The following is a 21,705-nucleotide window of genomic DNA, read 5'->3' on the forward strand; positions in this document are numbered from 1 at the left end:
AGTGCCTGATGCATGCTGCCCGTGGATTGGGAAGCATATATCGGCTGTCATTTTCTCTTTAAGGAAATCGCCAAAATTGCGTAAGGATGCGTATAATTCATGTAAATAGCTACTTCATGGTGGATAACAGAGGCTCTAGTGCCAACTAATAAAGGTGGTAAACCTACAAGTCAGTTTTGACCCTTTATCCCCTTCTCTGGGGGTCATTACATTTCAAGTGAACCAATACAATTTTCCTCTATTTTTAATTATTTTGAGATTTTGTTCTCTGGTAAGTGTTACAGAATGCAAAATCTGAACGAAAAATTTTTATACTTTTTTTTTTTCTTTTAAGTTTTGAAAAAAAATGTGAATTTTCGTGTTGCATGCCCTTACGTTTCTCCTCGTAACTCAAGCCAGAACCAAGATGGAGAATGGAAAAAGAAACCTCATTACAGTCTGAACTGTAGAGGCTTCCACCTGATATGTCACTAGAGTATATTTAATGCTTTACACATGCAGATTGGAACACAAAATTTTGAACAGTAGTCCCAAAATAATCAATATATATAATATATAAAATCTTCAAAAAATTCACATGCACCTCCTTATGCTCCTAGCCACATCTGTACCAACATTCAAGGGATAATATAAAAAAATAACCATATGAACAGTGTCAATCTGTCATATCTGTTCAGCCTGTGGTCTGAAAGTGTAGGGTCTATGTTTTCCAAATAAAAGAAAAGTTTAATAACTTGTCCTGATCCTAGCTAAATCATTAGATAAATCTATAGTGGATACAGTGTAAGATTTTTAGAATAATGATGACATGAACCGAATTATACCTGGCAGGAAAGACTGTCTATGAAAGTGAACGGTAAGAAAACTAATGTCCAGAACAGGCTGGTTCTTGCCAATTTGAAAGAGACCTGGGATTTTTTTTTTTTTATTCAACTTCTGCCAATATAGGATTTTCAAAATGTGCTGCCCTTAAAGATCCTCAGATTGGTGGGTCCAACCTTAGTGATTACACCGTATGAGAGTTCACACTGTTGCCTAAATATCTGTAAACATGTCCTCTAGTAACGGCTCTCCAAGAAAAATTATTACATCATTTCTTAGAGGCCATGGCAGATAGTATAACATATAATCAATGGCTATCTGGGGACAGATGGACTTTTGACACAGTTTCTAGATGTGCATAAGACTGTGTAGAACATTTTGTGACCAGCTGATAGTCTAAACTTGAATCTCTGAACAAATGTAACCAAAAACACAAGCAGCTTGTGTACACTGTGTGCAGAATTATTAGGCAAGTTGTATTTTGATCACATGATACTTTTTATACATGTTGTCCTACTCCAAGCTGTTCAGGCTTGAGAGCCAACTACCAATTAAGTAAATCAGGTGATGTGCATCTCTGTAATGAGGAGGGGTGTTTTCTAATGACTTCAAAACCCTATTTAAGGTGTGCTTAATTATTAGGTAGCTTCCTTTCCTTTAACAAAATGGGTCAGAAGAGAGATTTGACGGGCTCTGAAAAGTCCAAAATTGTGACATGTCTAGCAGAGGGATGCAGCATTCTTGAAATTGTTCAGTGATCATGCTTCAAAAGTTTGGCAATCAAGCGTTTCATGACAAATGGCCAACAGCGTCGCAAGAAGCGTGTTGGGCAAAAAAGGCGTAAAACAACTGCCCATGAATTGAGGAAAATCAAGCGTGAAGCTGCCAAGATGCCATTTGCCACCAGTTTTGCCATATTTCAGAGCTGCAACGTTACTGGAGTAACAAAAAGCACAAGGTGTGCGATACTCAGGGACATGGCCAAGGTAAGGAACGCAGAAAAACGACCACCTTTGAACAAGAAACATAAGATAAAATGTCAACACTGGGCCAAGAAATATCTTAGGACTGACTTTTCAAAGGTTTTATGGACTGATTAAATGAGAGTGACTCTTGATGGGCCAGAGGCTGGATCAGTAGAGGGCAGAGAGCTCCACTCCGACTCAGACGCCAGCAAGGTGGAGGTGGGGTACTGGTATGGGCTGGCATAAAAAAAGATGAACTTGTGGGACCTTTTTGGGTTGAGGATGGAGTGAAGCTCAACTCCCAGACCTACTGCCAGTTTCTGGAAGACCATTTCTTCAAGCAGTGGTTCAGGAAGAAGTTGGTATCGTTCAAGAAAAACCTGATTTTCTCAAGTCATCTTCCACAACAGCCACTTCGGAGGTTGTCTTCCCCGCCCTAATAGGGGACAGGAACACAGAGGTTAAATACTACTCCCCTTCCTGCAACCACCAGTGTTTTCCTGTCCCCTATGGGGCATGAAGAGGATCTGAAGGGGCTGCTGTGGCCAGCAATCGGAGCTCCACACCATACCTTACAAAGCCGGGCAGCCGAGGTCGGGGGCTTTGCTCTCCTCCTCTAGTGCTGCTCCCGTCTCCTCGCTTCGGCGGGACTCAGGACCGTCTCACCTCTCCTGCGCCCCCTCCGGGGGTTAAGCGGGACAGTGACGTGCATAGCCGGGGGCCTACGATAGCCCCCCGGTTTCCTCCTCCCTTGCCGCGTTCCGGTCCTCGCGTTGGCGCGCTGGGAGAGAGTGACGCGCGTCTCGGCGCCATGCCGCGTCCCTTCCGGTCTCTTCCTGTGTATTCCAGTTGGAGCGCACACGCGCGCGGATGCCGGAGACCACAGCGGACACTGTTCACAGGGCGTTCCGGAATGGATTCCTCCCAATCGGGCCAGGATGGGAGGAGGAGCACGAATGACGCTGAGCCCATGATCCGCTTAAAGGTCCGGGTGGGGGAGACACCAGGTAAGACCTGTCTTACGCAGACTGTGACGGACATAGACAGTGACAAGCTCCCTTGCTCTGCATCTGCAGAACCCAGCGTACACCCTCCTCTTGTAAGTAGCAGGTGTTGGCCCCTGCTATCCTATATGCATGTTTACGAGCGGTTTAGTAAAAAACCCCTTTACGCTTTTATAGGAAGAGAAGGTCTCTGACCCTAGGAGAACAAGCCGCAAATGTAAAGTGTGTGCAGCCAGACTCCCATCTACATATGGGAAGAAGCTCTGCCAGTCTTGTACGGATGAGGTCCTACGCAATGAACAACCTCTCTTTTGGATAGCATAAGATCCCTCATTAAACAAGAAGTCCAGTCTTCCATGGCTTGCCTCTCCCAGACCCTGGCGTCTCAACCGCCTCCTCCTAAGAAAAGGAAGATAGCCCCAGTCGAATCCGACTCAGACACTGGGGAAATTCAATCCTCGGGTTCAGGGGATGTTTGGGAGAATGAGGGCTCCACTTCCACCACCACCACCACCACCCCTAAATCAGAGAACATGAAATATTACTTTAACTCTGAGGATATGGGTGACCTTGTTAGCATAGTAAGAGGTACCATGGGGGTGGAGGATGAGGAAATTAAACTTTCACTACAGGATGAGATGTTTGAGGGTCTAAGGCCCAAAGATCAGAAAGGATTTCCTGTGCATAAAAATATGCAGAATTTAATTCTACACAATGGGGCCTCCCTGAAAAGGTCTTAGTATCCCCTCAGAACTTAAAAAACCGCCCTACCCTTTGAGGACTCTTCCCAGCTCAAGGATCCAATAGATTGAGAAATAGAGAGCTTATTAAGTATGTTTATCTTAAAGTATAAATATGGGATGGAGTGGCCCGCTGATATTTTTATATTTTTACCCATTGGGTTGTGATTTTTCTACTATTCCCTTTTAGGGACTTTTTTGTCTGGTGGCAAATAACAAATTTGTGTTTTTTTGCTATGTTCATTTTTTTGATTTTTTTTTTCTATCATTTTTGCATTTTTTTTTTTTATTTTTTTTTTTAATATTTTTCATTTTTTGGGGTATTGGTATTTGGTATGTCTCTCTTAGGGAACACAGGGTTGATCTTCACTCACTCTCTGAATCCCTCCTCCCTCTCACAGACATAAGCTCCCTACACAATGCGGATGATGCTGCCGCTCTATATAACACCACAATAGCTGCAGCTTTGGAATCTCTTGCCCCTCTCACACATACCAAAGCTCGCAAAATCAACAGACAACCCTGGCACACCAGCATGACAAAAGAACTGAGGCGAGCTTCCAGAGCTGCTGAGCGCAGATGGAAAAGATCCCACTCCATCGAGCACTTCATCGCATTCAAACAGTCCCTCACTGCTTTCAAAACCATGCTCGCCACAGCAAAACAAACCTACTTCTCATCTCTCATATCCTCCCTGTCTCACAACCCCAAACAGTTATTCAACACCTTCAACTCTCTCCTCCGTCCCCCAGCACCTCCTCCCTCCCCACTCATCTCAGCTGAAGACTTCGCCTCATTTTTCAAGCAGAAAATTGAGAACATCAGAGACAATTTTAGTAAACAACCCCCAGAACCCTTCCTCCCAACTACCCAGCCCTCCACCTCCAAAACCAACTTCTCCACCATTACAGAAGACGGACTCTCCACTCTACTCTCAAGATCGCATCTCACCACCTGTGCACTTGACCCACTCCCATCCCACTTCATCCCAAACCTCACCACAGTCTTCATCCCAACCCTAACCCATCTCTTTAACCTATCACTAACAACTGGCATTTTCCCCTCAAGCTTTAAACATGCCACAATCACACCTATCCTCAAAAAGCCCTCTCTTGACCCATCCTCTGTATCTAGCTATCGCCCTATATCATTTCTCCCCTTTGCCTCAAAACTACTGGAACAACATGTCCATATTGAACTGTCCTCCCATCTATCTTCCTGCTCCTTCTTCGACCGCTTTCAATCAGGCTTCCGGTCACACCACTCCACTGAAACTGCCCTAACTAAGGTCACCAATGACCTATTAACCGCCAAGAGCAAGCGACACTACTCTGTCCTCCTCCTCCTGGACCTGTCCTCTGCCTTTGACACAGTGGACCATTCTCTGCTGCTGCAGACCCTCTCATCCCTTGGCATCACAGAATTGGCCCTATCCTGGATCTCATCATACCTAACTGACCGTACATTCAGCGTCTCCCACTCACACACCACCTCCTCACCTCGCCCCCTATCTGTCGGAGTCCCGCAAGGTTCAGTTCTAGGACCCCTGCTCTTCTCCATTTACACCTTTGGCCTGGGACAGCTCATAGAATCTCACGGCTTTCAGTATCATCTCTATGCTGACGACACACAGATCTACATCTCTGGACCAGATATCACCTCCCTACTAACCAGAATCCCTCAATGTCTGTCTGCTATTTCATCCTTCTTCTCCACTAGATTTCTAAAACTTAACATGGACAAAACAGAATTCATCATCTTTCCCCCATCTCACGCGATCTCCCCAACGAACCTATCCATTACAGTAAACGGCTGCCCACTCTCCCCAGTCCCACAAGCCCGCTGTCTTGGGGTAATCCTTGACACTGATCTCTCCTTTAAACCACATATCCAAACCCTTTCCACTTCCTGCCGCCTCCAACTCAAAAATATTTCACGGATCCGCACATTCCTAAACCAAGAATCTGCAAAAACCCTAGTCCATGCCCTCATCATCTCCCGCCTTGACTACTGTAACCTCCTGCTCTGTGGCCTCCCCTCTAACACTCTTGCACCCCTCCAATCTATTCTAAACTCTGCTGCCCGACTAATCCACCTGTCCCCCCGCTATTCCCCGGCCTCTCCCCTCTGTCAATCCCTGCACTGGCTCCCCATCACCCAGAGACTCCAGTACAAAAGCCTAACCATGACATATAAAGCCATCCACAACCTGTCTCCTCCATACATCTGTGACCTCGTCTCCCGGTACTTTCCTGCACGCAACCTCCGATCCTCACAAGATCTCCTTCTCTACTCCCCTATTATCTCCTCTTCCCACAATCGCATACAAGATTTCTCTCGTGCATCCCCCCTACTCTGGAATGCTCTACCACAACATATCAGACTCTCGCCTACCATCGAAACCTTCAAAAAGAACCTGAAGACCCACCTCTTCCGACAAGCCTACAACCTGCAGTAACCACCGATTGACCAAACCGCTGCACGGCCAGCTCTACCCTCACCTACTGTATCCTCACCCATCCCTTGTAGATTGTGAGCCCTCGCGGGCAGGGTCCTCTCTCCTCCTGTACCAGTTGTGACTTGTATTTTTCAAGATTATTGTACTTGTTTTATTATGTATACCCCTCCTCATATGTAAAGCGCCATGGAATAAATGGCGCTATAATAATAAATAATAATAATAATAATAATTTAGGGCTACTAGGGCCAGTTGTCGAGGACTGGGGTCGCCTACCGCAGAAACTTAGGGTGCCAACCTCCGCTGTCAGGTAGGGAGCAGTAATAGGGCACCTGACAGGGTAAGTTAGTTTGTATTTGGCTCTTTGAGCTGCATGTATATTTCTCTTAATACCGATGTTTCTTATATTGGAACAAACAGTTTTTAGCTTTAATTATTAAAAGTTATATTTAAGGGATCCTCATAAAAAAACTTAACCCTAAAAAGTCTTCTTAGTCGCAATCACTACGGCTAGACCTATAGGAGAGTTACAGGCCTTGTCCATACAGGAACCTTACCTGATGTTCACTACAGATAGCATTATTCTAAAACTAGATCAGTCTTTTCTTCTTAAAGTAGTCTCAAATTTTCATAGAGATCAGGACATTGTACTGCCCTCATTCTGCCCAGACCCCTCCAACCCTAAGGAAGAGACCTTCCACACCCTTGATGTCCGCAGGGTGGTTCTATCTTACCTACGACAGACTGAAGCCTGGCGAATTGATCAAAATTTATTCATCCAATTCTCAGGACGGAACAAAGGCAAGAAGGCGGCAAAAAAACACAATCGCGAATTGGATCAAACAGTCTATTTGCCTGGCTTATTCATCACAGAAACTTGATCCACCTCCATCACTGAAGGCACATTCTAACTGGGTGATGGCAACATCATGTGCTGAGAGGGGGAATGCTTCATCAGAGCAGATATGCAGAGCCGCCACCTGGTCGTCCATCCACACGTTCACCAGACCTTACCGGCTAAATTTCAATAGGGATTTAACTTTTGGCAGACTAGTTCTGCAGGCTGTGATTCCTCCCTAGAGAAATTAGCTTTGGTACTACTCCGAAGTGGCTGTCGTGGAAGGTGACTAGAGAAAATAGAATTAGGCTTACCGGTAATTCGGTTTCTAGGAACCTTCCACGACCGCACTAATTTCCCTCCCTATCTGATAATCTTATTGAATGATTCCTGCACTTTTGTGGTAACTATACATGCTAGTGTGTCAAGGAAAACACTGGTGGTTGCAGGAAGGGGAGGGGTATTGAACATCTTTGTGTTCCTGTCCCCTATTACGTCGGGGAAGACCACCTTTGAAGTGGCTGTCGTGGAAGGTTCCTAGAAACCGAATTACCGGTAAGCCTAATTCTATTTTTGTGCAGGACAATGCTCCATCACATGCCTCCAACTACTTCACAGCGTGGCTGGCCAGTAAAGGTCTCAAAGAAGAAACCATAATGACATGGCCCCCTTGTTCACCTGATCGCAACCCAATAGAGAACCTGTGGTCCCTCATAAAATGTGAGATCTACAGGGAGGCAAAACAGTACACCTCTCGAAACAGTGTCTGGGAGGCTGTGGTGGCTGCTGCACACAATGTTGGTCGTAAACAGATCAAGCAACTGACAGAATCTATGGATGGAAGGCTGTTGAGTGTCATCATAAAGAAAGGTGGCTATATTGGTCACTAATTGTTTTGGGTTTTGTTTTTGCATGTCAGTAATATTTATTTCTAAATTGTGTGCAGTTATATTGGTTTACCTGGTGAAAATAAACAAGTGAGATGGGAATATATTTGTTAAATTTTATTAAGTTGCCTAATAATTCTGCACAGTAATAGTTACCTGCCCAAACAGATATCCTCCTAAGATAGCCAAATCTAAAAAAAAAAAAAACACTCCAGCTTCCAAAAATATTAAGCTTTGATATTTGAGTCTTTTGGGTTGATTGACAACATAGTTGTTGATCAATAATAAAAATAATCATCTAAAATACAACTTGCCTAATAATTCTGCACACAGTGTACTCAAGTTTTTAAACAGAGTTTTTCAGCACATTTTTTGTGCTGAAAACGCCACCCCCTCGTCTGAGGGTCCAGTCCAGAAGCTGGCGGGGGAGCTGCAGCGGATCACAGGAGTCAGGAGCCGGCTGCTGCAGCTAAAGCCTGTGCTTGCTGCTAAAGAGAAATTTTTGGAAAATGTATAAATTAGTTTTCCCGATCAAAATTTTAGAATTTGTCTCCTCAAAAGCAAAATATCAACAAAGATAGCCTTGTGACATATATAATTCTGAACAAAATGGTGCCTGTGCCATCTCTTTATATTAATTATATTCCGACATATGATAAAAAATGTAAAATCATACAAGCCCAAAATTCAGGCTTTTCAATAGCACAGAAAAAAACAAAATATAAAAGATAACTTTTATTTCAACCTTTTAAAAACTACCCATTAAAAACTGTTCAAGTGCGAAATCCACGGGCACTTGACTGTACATGACCAATTGGGCCAGACACCATAGGAATCCTGAATACAAATAAACAGGACCCTATCTGATATGATTATGACCAGTTCCAATTTTAAACCACATTAAGATTAGATATAAAATCATATGCATTTATAGACTGTATGATAAAGGTCTTTTTGTCATGTGCCTATTTAAATGAGCGTCGCGGCGGTATGACCACCAAGAGCCCGTGAGCTAGAGAGGAGAAACTGCTGTTTTTTTCTCTAAGCTAGCTATGTACCCTAATGTAGTGTGAGGTCCCCTGAAGAGTCTACACATTGACGAAACGCGTCGGGACAGGGATGGTTAGGGCTATTTGACAAAAGGGTCAGCTGTGGACTGCCCTTGTACGGGGCGGGGGTAATTTGGGGTCAGGGCCGCAATAGCCTATACAGGGCACAACAGGGCAAGAGGACTTCATCTCTCCCAGCTTGCAGAGCGGTTACTTGGAGGGGAAGAATCATTGATCGTCACCAGAGCTGCTAATGGGTGAGAGTTTTCCAATTTACCTGCTTTGTGTGTAAAAATTGTGGGTATGTGTGTAACTACCCAAATAAGCTAGTCCACATAGACTGTGATTTTCGTAACTTAAATGTCGCACATGACAAAAAGGATTCCTATGGTGTCTGGTTCGATTGGACATGTACAGTCAAGTGCCCGTGGATTTCGCACTTGAACACAGTTTTTAATGGGTAGTTTTTAAAAGGTTGAAATAAAAGTTATCTTTTATATTTTGTTTTCTCTGTGCTACTGGCTATTTGAATTAGAGAGATTTTTGGGATATGTTGTCCCTGTGCTGCTTTTCAAAATTCAGGCACACACACACACACACACACACACACACACACACACACACACACACACACACACACACACACACACACACACACACACCCCTCTTTATATATTATATTATCTCCATCTGATAACCTTACAAATTTGCAGATCTAGAGATTTAGAATGGAGTGACCGAAATGAATTGTTTGATGAGATTTTGGCTCCGTAGCCCTAGTAAGCCGTGCATGTGGTCATATTTAGAAAATTAAATGGTTCAAAAGGGTCCGGAGAAATAAGATGTGGTTGTCTAATGCCTGCAAATAAACTTGATTCTCTTCCTTAGGCATGTCTTCATCTACAAAAGCAAGAAAAAGTAACCTCTGGCAGTATTCACAGATACATTCTTGCAGGGCTAAGATAACATAGTGCTGGTCATTACTACTTTTTTATGCTTTGGTTTGTTTTTCTCTCTTCTTTCCAATGCTTTGGTTTGAAGTACTTTGGTTTATGATGGCATTGTGAAAGAAGTCAGAAGGAACTGTACTTTAGCCATTCACTTAGTCATGCAGCACTGTGAGTCTCTGCTTAAGAGACCACAAATAGAAGCAGTTTCTTACCTTTTTTTTCTACTTCACCACTTCACAGGTGGCAGAATTGTCTCCTCCAAACCATTTGCACCTCTCAACTTCCGAATTAACAGCAGAAACCTGAGTGGTGAGTTTTTTTTCCTAGTCATGTTAACTGGGCTTTCTCCTTTTTTTGCTAAAAATATATAGTTATAAGCACATGGGAGTTAACGGAAGAGTAGCAATCCAATTACAGGAATCCTAATTTCTGTTTTGATATTGATAATCTTAAATGGAACCTGCCTCCTGATTCATGCATGAATAGAAGCAGCTCCATCTCCCTGCTTCTATATCCGCAACCGCATTTTCTAACTGAAACAAGACGTCTTCAGGACGCGGAGATAGAAGTAGTGAGCAACACCAGCGCCGACCCGCAGCTTCTAGTACCTCCCTCAATTACATGATTTCAGAGGGCGGTGATAGAAGCAGTAAGGGATGCCAGCGCCGCCCCCTGATAACTATGGACAGTGCTAGAAGCTGTGTCACTGGTGTCACTCAATGCTTCTATCTCCACCTTTTTCCTATTTAGCACCTCGAGTTGCTTTTCCACCACACATAGTGAATGTCCCTTGGTCCATTGTAAGGAATAAACTATGTTCCAGTCCTGTGTACTGACCATACATATAAATAATAATAAATAATAATCTTTATTTTTGTATAGCGCTAACATATTCCGCAGCGCTTTACAGTTTTGCACACACTGTCCCCAATGAGGCTCACAATCTAAACTCCCTATCAGTATGTCTTTGGAATGTGGGAGGAAGCGGGAGAACCCGGAGGAAACCCACGCAAACACGGGGAGAACATACAAACTCCTTTCAGATGTTGTCCAAGGTGGGACCAAACAGCGACGCTGCAGCGATCGGCATCGTTGTATAGATCGCTGCAGCGTCGCTTAATGTGACGGCACCTTTATACTTATCCTTATTGCACCCCACTGCAGACCTTAGCCCATTAAGAGAATGTACCACTTATAATTTTTTTTTTTTTTTAAATTATTCTGTATTAGGCTACTTTCACACTAGCGTTGTTTGCTTTACGTCGCAATGCGTCGTTTTGGAGAAAAATCGCATCCTGAAAATGTGCCCGCATGATGCGTTTTTTCCTCCATAGACTTGCATTAGCGACGTATGGCCACACGTCGCATCCGTTGTGCGATGGATGCGTCGTGTTTTGGTGGACCCTCGGCACAAGCATGCGCAGCTGAAACTCCGCACCCTCCTCCCCGGACATTACAATGGGGCAGCGGATGCGTTGAAAATCTGCATCCGCTGCCCCCGTTGTGCATTTCTTTCACAACGTGTGTCGGCCAAACGCATAGCGACGGGCCCGTACCGACGCAAGTGTGAAAAGTAGCCTTAGTGTCCTTTCTATTTGTTCCTTGTAGACGATACAAACCCAAGTGCTAACATTAAAACTCCTTCTACAATCGCCAAACTTTTCCTTTTGCACTACAGTCTAAAATGATGTCTTGAGTATCCTACGTGGAAATATAAAGCTGCTGAACTTTAAGGCTGTGTGCACACGTTGCTGTTTTTTTGCTTTTTTCGCGTTTTTCCCAATAAAAACGCTATAAAACCGCAAAAAAACAGCATACAATAAGCATCCCATCATTTAGAATGAATTCCGCATGTTTTGTGCACATGATGTGCTTTTTTCCGCGAAAAAAAAAAAAAACGCGTCGCGTTAAAAAACGCAGCATGTTCATTAATTTTGAGGTTTTTTTTGCAGATTTCCCACTACAAAATGCATTGGGAAATGTCCGGCAAAAACGCATGCAGATTTCTTGCAGATTTCTTGCAGAAAATTTCAGTTTTTTTCTCAGACATTTTCTGCGAGAAATGCTCAACGTGTGCGCCTTAAGGGTTTGTCCGCCTTCAGATAATCGGTTTATGGGTGCAGTTTGTTATAAAAACACACAAAATAAAATTCTCTATACTCATCCCCCTGGGTCGTGTGTTGAGTCTTCGATGCTGCTCCCAGTATCTGATATTGATTGTGTTGCTGATGTCAAGTTGACAGTGCTGCTGCCAACCCATGATCTCTGCGGCTCCGAGTGCGGCGTTCCATCAGCACTAGCCAAGCATAATGATTGGGTGATATATATATATATATATATATATATATATATATATATATATATATATATATATATATATATATACATACATACATACATACATACATACATACATACATACATACACACACAAATTGAGACCAGACTTGATTGAAAGGGGACAAGCACTTTAACCTCTTAATGACACATGACTTACATTTATGTCCCACAGCTTTCCCACACAGAACTGCTGATTTAATCAGCCTTCATGTCTCTTTAACAGCCCTAGGTGGAGTGGTGCTCCGCCCTCAGCTGTTAACCTGTCAAAATCCGCTGTCAATCTCTGAAAGCGGCATTTAACACACACCGACAGAGGCGCTTGTCATTCCATGCTGTGATCGACGAGCCTGTGACGTGACTGCAGGGCGCCGATGGGTCTGCTGCGGCTTAATTAAGAAAGATTAAAAACTATATATGTTTGGTATCTGTGTAAGGGTGGGCCAGGCGGGTAGTCATGGCTGAGGACTTCTGCTCCATCACACCCTGGCCTCCCCCTCACACTCCACGACTCCCAGTCAGCATACCTGCTGCTCCTTTGGTAAGTGTACCTGTGTCTCCAGGTCCAACTCCTTCAGAGTCTCCTCTCTTCTTCAGGGGTCTCTCTTCAGTCGATTTCACACAGACACAGTCCATTGCAACTTTCAACTGAACAACTTTACGGACTTCAGCACACATAACATCCATTCCTGTTACAGCATTAATACCATGCTCTAAGCAGCACACGTCTTCCTCTTTCCCTGCACTATTCTTCCTGTCACTCATGACATACCCAGGTCGCACAGTACCACACAGTTTGTCAGTCTTCCCTGTTCAGCTCTATCACGGTCAGGCGTCCTGTACACAAGCCCTTCAGCCCCCGAAATCCGCTGCAAACAGGTGAGAGACCTGCCCTTCTGTCCTGGCTTTTTCTTCAGCCTCTGTTCAAATGCTGCTGTATCCTATTGCTGTGGATGGCCTGGCTCTTGCCTAAATCATTACGTGGTAACTGCTATTGCTGCTGTCACTGCTGCAATGTTCCCCACTGACCCTGGATAGCTGGGCTTGTTCATTTTTCTCTCTCGGCTGGCCTTTCTGGCTGTGATGCTGCCTGACTGGACCTTGGGCTGCTGCAGAGCTGACTGCCCTGACAGGGCGCTCCCGCCCAACTGATTCAAATTTACAGATGTTTCCCAGATTAACTGCCATTAGCTCCTCCCACTTAACTATTTACAAGCTGAATAACTCTACACCCCCGTCTAGTGGCCAAACTAGGGTACTACGCTTTCCCTACAACTATAACGGTAATTATACATAGCAACAAGTACCATGAATATGCACAACATGAATTATTTACAATAGCATAATAAGGAAGGCAAACATTCATATTTACGGACACCTCCTTGTGCTCCTTACATCTGCATACTCATATTGACCTGGGGAGTCATATTATCAGGTCAGGTTAACCATATAGTGAACTGTGGTAAATAACCCTAAAAATTTATTGTGGAATTGCTCTTTTTTTTTTGCATTTTCACTGCACTTGGATTTTCTTCCCATTTTCCAGCGCACTACATGAAATGAATGGTGTCATTCAAAAGTACAACTCGTCCTGCAAAAAACAAGCCCTTGTATTGCTGTATTAATGGAAATATAAATTTATGGCTTTTGGAAGAAAGGGATGAAGAAACGTAAAATGGCCCTGGGGGTGGGGTGAAGGGGTTAAGAACAGATGGATATAAACTATCAGACCCATGAGCTTTATCCATATTCTCCCACATTAATTTTTGAAGCATTAGTTTAGTCTGCTAGCACAAATCATTAGTTATGATGCCATCAAGAGTTCATGAACATGTCCCAAGTAGCCTATCATAGTCTTCTGTTTACCTCTGTCCCAGCCATGTTCTTTGTAAAGCTGGATTACATCACCTCAGTTGCTGTGGATTTAACATTTGGCTTTCCAATGCATTTCTGTTCCCGTTCGCCTGACCATTATGAGCACGTATGGGTCTTTAGGTCATGGGCACGTATGGTTCTTTAGGCCCACTTGCTACAAATGCTGCTTTTCTTGTCCTGCAGAATCTAACTTCACTACCTCTTTATATGTAACATAGTTATTAAGGTTGAAGGAAGACTTTAAGTCCATCTAGTTCAACCCATAGCCTAACCTAACATGCCCTAACATGTTGATCCAGAGAAAGGCAAAAAAAAAAAAACATGTGGCAAAGAGTAAGCAATTCCTTCCCGACTCCACATACGGCAATCAGACTAGTTCCCTGGATCAACGCCCTATCAAGGAATCTTGTGTATATACCCTGTAACATTATACTTATCCAGAAAGGCATCTAGTCCCCTCTTAAATTTAAGTAATGAATCAATCATTACAACATCATACGGCAGAGAGTTCCATAGTCTCACTGCTCTTACAGTAAAGAACCCGCGTCTGTTGTTATGCTTATACCTTCTTTCCTCCAGACGAAGAGGATGCCCCCTCAGGTCTAAGATTAAAAAGATCATTAGAAAGGTCTTTGTACTGACCCCTCATATATTTAAATTAAAATAAGATCACCCCTTAGTCTTCGTTTTTCCAAACTAAATAGCCCCAAGTGTAATAACCTATCATGGTATTGCAGACCCCCCAGTCCTCTAATAACCTTGGTCGCTCTTCTCTGCACCCGCTCTAGTTCAGCTATGTCTGTCTTATACACCGTAGACCAGAACTGTGCACAGTATTCTAAGTGTGGTCGAACTAGTGACTTGTATAGAGGTAAAATTATGTTCTCCTCATGTGCATCTATGCCTCTTTTAATGCATCCCATTATTTTATTTGCCTTTGTAGCAGCTGCCTGACACTGGCCACTGAATATGAGTTTGTCATCCACCCATACTCCAAGGTCTTTTTCATTGACGGTTTTGCCCAGAGTTTTAGAATTAAGCACATAGTTATACATCTTATTACTTCTCCCCAAGTGCATGACCTTACATTTATCCCCATTAAAGCTCATTTGCCATTTATCAGCCCAAGCTTCCAGTTTACATAAATCATCCTATAATATAAAATTGTCCTCCTCTGTATTGATTACCCTGCAGAGTTTAGTGTCATCTGTAAATATTGAAATTCTACTCTGCATGCCCCCCACAAGGTCATTAATAAATATGTTAAAAAGAAGAGGGCCCAATACTGACCCCTGTGGTACCCCACTGCTAACCGCGACCCAGTCCGAGTGTGTTCCATTAATAACCACCCTTTGTTTCCTATCCCTGAGCCAGCTCTTAACCCACTTACACATATTTTCCCCTATCCCCATTATTCTCATTTTATGTATCAACCTTTTGTGTGGCACCGTATCAAAAGCTTTTGAAAAGTCCATATACACTACGTCCACTGGGTTCCCTTGGTCCAGTCCGGAACTTACCTCTTCATAGAAGCTGATCAGATTAGTCTGACATGAACGGTCCCTAGTAAATCCGTGCTGATACTGGGTCATGAGGTTATTCCTCTTCAGATACTCCAGCATAGCATCCCTTAGAATGCCCTCCAGGATTTTACCCACAGTAGAGGTTAAGCTTACTGGCCGATAATTTTCGAGTTCAGTTTTTGTCCCCTTTTTGAATATTGGCACCACATTTGCTTATAGCCAGTCCTGTGGTACAGACCCTGTTATTATGGAGTCTTTAAAGATTAAAAATAATGGTCTGTCAATGACTGTACTTAATTCCTGCAGTACTCGGGGGTGTATCCCATCCGGGCCCGGAGATTTGTCAATTTTAGTGATTTTTAGACGCCGCCGCACTTCCTGCTGGGTTAAGCAGGTGACATTTAATGGGGAATTTCTATCACTAGTCATTTTGTCTGCCATGGGATTTTCTTGTGTAAATACTGATGAAAAAAAGTCATTTAGCATATTGGCTTTTTCCTCATCCTCATCCACCATTTCACCCAGACTATTTTTAAGGGGGCCAACACTATCATTTTTTAGTTTTTCTTACTATTTACGTAAAGAATATTTTGGGATTACCGTATTTTTACTCTCTCTGGCAATGAGTCTCTCTGTCTCAATCTTTGCTGCCTTGATTTGCTTTTTACAGATTTTATTTAATTTTCTGTATTTAATGCGTCCTCACTACCTACTTCCTTTAATTCTCTAAATGCTTTCTTTTTGTCACTTATTGCGCCCCTTACAGCTCTATTTAGCCATATTGGTTTCCTCCTATTCCTAGTATGTTTATTCCCATACGGTATATGCTGTGCACAGGTCCTATCCAGGATGCTAATAAATGTCTCCCATTTTCTTTGTGTATTTTTATGTCTCAGGATATTGTCCCAGTTAATTGCATCAAGATCATCTCTCATATGTTGGAAATTTGCCCTCCTGAAGTTTAGTGTCCTTGTAACCCCTTTACTACATGTCTTATTAAAGGATACATGAAAACTTATTATTTTGTGATCACTATTCCCCAAGTGACCCCCAACCCTTATATTTGATATGCGGTCTGGCCTGTTGGTTAATATTAGGTCTAGCAGTGCCCCCCTTCTTGTTGGGTCCTGAACCCGTTGTGAAAAGTAATTGTCTCTCATAGTTGTCAAAAACCGGTTACCTTTGCTGGAACTGCAGGTTTCTGTTCCCCAATCTATTTCAGGGTAGTTGAAGTCCCCCATAATAATGACTTCCCCTTGAGTCGCAGCTTCATCTATTTGCTTTACGAAGATATTCTCCATTGCTTCCATTATTTTTGGAGATTTATAACAAACCGCTATCAGTAATTTATTATTATTTCCCCCTCCCCTTATCTCCACCCACAGGGACTCTACATTTTCATTAGATTCACCTATATTATCACGCAGGATGGGTTTTAAGGATGATTTTACATATGGACACACACCTCCCCCTCGCCTATCCATTCAGTCATTTCTGAACAGACTATAACCCTGCAAGTTAACAGCCCAGTCATGGCTCTCATCCAGCCATGTTTCAGATATCCTCACCATGCCATAATTATGCTCCAACAACATTAATTCTAATTCGTCCATTTTGTTGGCGAGGCTTCTGGCATTAGTATACATACTTAATGTATCTCTCTGTACCTCTATTCTTTCTTAAATTATTAATTGACTGGCTGCACCAGTGCTACCCCTGTACTGGCACCCTCCCTCATCTGCCAACTTGGCAAACTTATTGGGGTGTGCCAGATCAGGACTAGCCTCCCTGGCACTCTTCCATCTACCCGGCCTTCTAACTGTCACCCAGCTTGCTACTTCACCGTCCTGCAGCTCCATCCTACCATCCCCCACCTCATCTATCCCATTGAGCGTCTGCTTAGTGAGCAGAAGACTCCTTTCCATATTGTCAATGGATCTCAATGTTGCCAACTGCACATTTAGATCCAGAATCTGGGCTTCCAAATGCACAACGTGCTCACATCTCGCACAACAGAATGCACCCTCAACCGGCTGATCAAGGACTGCATACATGTGGCAAGATGTGCACTGGATGGCATTAACAATAGTGGAGCACATTTCCTAATGGGGATTGCACCAGACAGAAATGTTAAATAAAAAATAAATGCAAAGTATCAATAAAACAGACAGCAATTCAGTGATTCCTCCCTTGGAAACTCCCTGAATCCAAAGTCACTGAATCTCAAGTCACACTTACCGCCGTTGACACTTACCGCCGTTGACACTTACCGCCGTTGACACTTACCGCCGTTGACACTTACCGCCGTTGACACTTACCGCCGTTGACACTTACCGCCGTTGACACTTACCGCCGTTGACACTTACCGCCGTTGACACTTACCGCCGTTGACACTTACCGCCGTTGACACTTACCGCCGTTGACACTTACCGCCGTTGACACTTACCGCCGTTGACACTTACCGCCGTTGACACTTACCGCCGTTGACACTTACCGCCGTTGACACTTACCGCCGTTGACACTTACCGCCGTTGACACTTACCGCCGTTGACACTTACCGCCGTTGACACTTACCGCCGTTGACACTTACCGCCGTTGACACTTACCGCCGTTGACACTTACCGCCGTTGACACTTACCGCCGTTGACACTTACCGCCGTTGACACTTACCGCCGTTGACACTTACCGCCGTTGACACTTACCGCCGTTGACACTTACGCTCAGGTCTCACTAGCTAAGCTGAAGATTTAAAGATTTTTTTTTCTCTTTCCCCTCAGCAGCAATCCACCTTGCTGTTCAATGCACTTCCAAAAAAAAAAGTGGTGTCTATTTTGATGATGATTCGGTTCCGTGCTTTTGTATAGTTTGGACCAAGGACTAGTCCGTTTTGAAGCTTTCTCACAGTATACCCCTCCTATAGTTTTACTATAACCTTTTTATCTTTCAGATATTGGCACAATAATGAGAGTTGTTGAGCTGTCGCCACTTAAAGGCTCCGTTTCTTGGACCGGCAAGCCAGTTTCTTACTATCTGCACACCATTGATCGGACTTTAGTAAGCATTTCTCTGTATTTACTCTCGCAATATTGAATTACAATTCTTTTTTTTCTTTGTACAAATAATGTGTATGCCATTTGTATTGTTTTATTGTTTTTAATGGAATTTTAAAAGGCTGAACTTTTTTATTTTTTTTTATTTTTTTACTTTCCCACAATTCTTGCAGCTTGAAAATTATTTTTCCAGCCTGAAAAATCCAAAACTCAGGGTGAGTATTTAAAAGTTTGAGAAAAGTGATGTACTGTTTATCAGTTAGCAGAGTCATGGGCAACAATAAACTGCCGCCAGGTGCACTAGATTTTAACAAAGCATCTGTAGTATGAAGCCTTTGTTTTCTAGTGACCCTGATAATAAGCTTTATGCACCGGCTATTGACCAAACTATGATCTAGATCAGTGTTCTCCAACTCCGGTCCTCAAAAGCCACCAACAGGTCATGGGTTCAGGATTTCCTTAGTATTGCACAGGTGATAACTCTATCACTTAGACAGGCAATAATTCCATCACCTGGGCCATACTAAGGAAATCCTGAAAACCTGACCTGTTGGTGGCTCAGGAGGCCCGGAGTTGGGGAACACTGATCTATATAATATTTGTTAGTCCTGCATCACTCACATCCTGTTAACTTTTCAATTATGGAGGGAATTTTACTCCACTATGAAACTTTGAGTCTGTTTTCTTTAGTAAAGTCTCTTTCGGTGTTGGGGTACGCCATCATGTTAAGTGCTGTGTTAACTTGTAAGTGTTCTCTGTCATCCATCAGTGTCAGCAGTGATCAATCTGTCCAAAATTCTGGTTTTGTTTTTTTTAATTTTTTTATTAATTTCTTTTTGGAAATTGTGAGAAATACTTGCTTAGTGGACAGGTGTCATAATAGATTAAGTATTTCACAGTATTTACATATATCTAAAAATGATGTTAATAGCACACCTTTGTCTGTTAGGAGGAGCAAGAAACAACAAGACGGAAGAATCATCGTGAAGGAAAGAGCAATACCACCACCCCTACAAAAATTCAGGAGACCAAGGTAGGACCTTTTATAGCCAGTATATGATGAGACAAAAACCATATTTGGGCTGAAAAGTTTTAAAGATGTAAGGAAAGTACTGAACGCTTGCTTATACCATGTGTTTTTGTTTTTTAAGGATTCAGAAGCTGAGGAAGAGAAGCCAGCTTCTGTCAAAAAGACTTCGCCAGCCAAAGCTCGAAGAAGACTCAGTAAAAAGGGTAGGAAAATGGCTGGTCGAAAACGTGGGCGCCCTAAGAAACTACTTACACCCTCAAGTGAACGAAAACCCTCCAAATCCCCAACTGCACTGGAAAATGTCCATTCACAGAATATCCCTCCCCCACAGTCCCCGACACAAGAAAACCCTCAGGGTAAGCATGGATTTGGCTACATGTTCTATGGTGTTCACATTGATGCTAGTTTAGTTTCCTTCGTGAGACCACTTAATGTTCTGGTGAAAGGTCCTCTTTAACATGTTAAACTGGCCGCATCATGGAATAGTGGCTAATATCTCTGCAACAGAGAGGAGAAATTACTAAATAAAATCTACGCTTTACTCCTCTCTGCGGCCACTATTCCGTCATGTGGCCAAAACTGCTGACCATTCCTCTTTAACGTCATACCTCCTAGTGGACCATCACAAGGTTATACAGTATAATCTAATGTGTCTAGCTATATGATCATGTAATATGTCCCCCAATTTATCTTTTCATATCTGATCTCACCACCCCGGAGTGTAGATGTGAACTTGTATAATGACGGAAACAGCAGGTGTCATCAGAATGTAATAACAATGCTGACCCTCCTGTAGATTTAGCACCAAGCACATATGGCCTGCCTGGAGGCTCAGGAAATTCGAGTCAGCCAATTATAAACATTGGCTGTAGGATTAGAAAGTCTGATTTTTCCTTGGTACAATTACACACTTGTGGTGAATGAATGTGTTGGCCCAAAGTGTAATGTACCTGAGCGCCACATTTCTAGGCATTCAATCCTGTGTCTTCCTGAAGTCGGTGCTGGCCATATGAAAATCTAGCGGTGTTGGACTGCGAAGTCCACCTGCCTGTATCACACTCGCTGTTCATGAGCAACATAGTTGTGAGCCAAGCAGGAGCTTATGTAGAAATATGCCACTGATGGGGACCATGTATATGGGGCCAAATTCCTCTAAATTAGCTTGTGAAAAAAGTCATCCATTTCTGTAACCGTGAAAGCCTTTTTGATAATGTGTTTGAAGCCCAGAAATGTTCGGCTCATACTCAGTAGTATATATTTGATTTTGGACGAACCCTTTCACTGCCATGGACATTATAAATGTAACTCTCACCTTGACGGTAACGTAAGAACAGTGCGTGTAGGTTTCTGTGGCATTTTAGTATCTTCACAACTAAGCAATACCAGGATCTAATCGCTAGGGGGATTCTGGGAAAACGCTTGTTCGAGGTCTGAACAGGATGAATTAGTAGTGTCTGTGTGAAGGTGATTTTACAGTGACCAATGATTGGGAACAAGCTTTTTTAGGAATCCTTGGTAACCAATAATCAGCCAGTGTAAACGAGCTGCCAGTTGTCCAAATTAACAGGCAAAACTCATTCATCCGGTAACATAATTTTTAAGCGTTCTTAAAAATCGTCGTTCTTGGTCACTCACCATCCTGTGTAAACCTGTGCTGCCGAGAACAAGGCTATTTTATGCACACAGAACTATCGTGCTAATGACAGTGTGGTCGACCTCTCTAAATAGATTGTCATGACCGCTTATCGTCTTGCCTGTAGCAAATCGATTGTCTTTGAACAGCTGTAGGTTGCCGAGTCTAAATGTACCCTAGGGGGAGTACGAGCTGCAGACAACAGCTGGAGGGAAGGATATGATACCACCATCTCAGCCCAACGTGAGCTGGTGACTGCATCTGCTCTTTGACCATCACATACTGGGCTTAAAGGAGTGGGAAGATGAGAAATTGCCTGTCTTATCACTTTGTCACAAGCTACGACTTGGTCTTTATGGGGACACTTACGGCAAATTCTTTAGGGCAACGAGGCAAAGTGGGATCTTGGCGATGGGAATGCCCCTGTAACAGTCCTCTGTAAGAGAGTCCCTCTCAGCTCCCAGGGACATGGGTTAGAATGTGCACAAGCCCTTTTGGTTGGGTCCCCAATTTGTCACGTCAGGAGATAATCCATTGATTATAT

General features: G+C 43.2%; 1 protein-coding gene across 2 annotated transcripts in view; it reads left to right on the top strand.

The window, feature by feature from the left end:
* DOT1L (DOT1 like histone lysine methyltransferase) overlaps positions 1-21,705 on the top strand; it is a 190,943-nt gene that overhangs the window by 121,854 nt on the left and 47,384 nt on the right. For both annotated transcript variants that reach the window (XM_069740606.1, XM_069740605.1), the window contains exons 10-14: positions 9,954-10,022; positions 18,396-18,502; positions 18,672-18,713; positions 19,448-19,531; positions 19,650-19,884. In XM_069740606.1, the coding sequence (XP_069596707.1) occupies positions 9,954-10,022; positions 18,396-18,502; positions 18,672-18,713; positions 19,448-19,531; positions 19,650-19,884 (537 nt within the window). The remainder of the gene's footprint in view (positions 1-9,953; positions 10,023-18,395; positions 18,503-18,671; positions 18,714-19,447; positions 19,532-19,649; positions 19,885-21,705) is intronic.

The sequence above is a fragment of the Ranitomeya imitator genome, chromosome 1 (genome assembly GCF_032444005.1).
Source record: "Ranitomeya imitator isolate aRanImi1 chromosome 1, aRanImi1.pri, whole genome shotgun sequence".
Classification (NCBI taxonomy): Eukaryota; Metazoa; Chordata; class Amphibia; order Anura; family Dendrobatidae; genus Ranitomeya; species Ranitomeya imitator.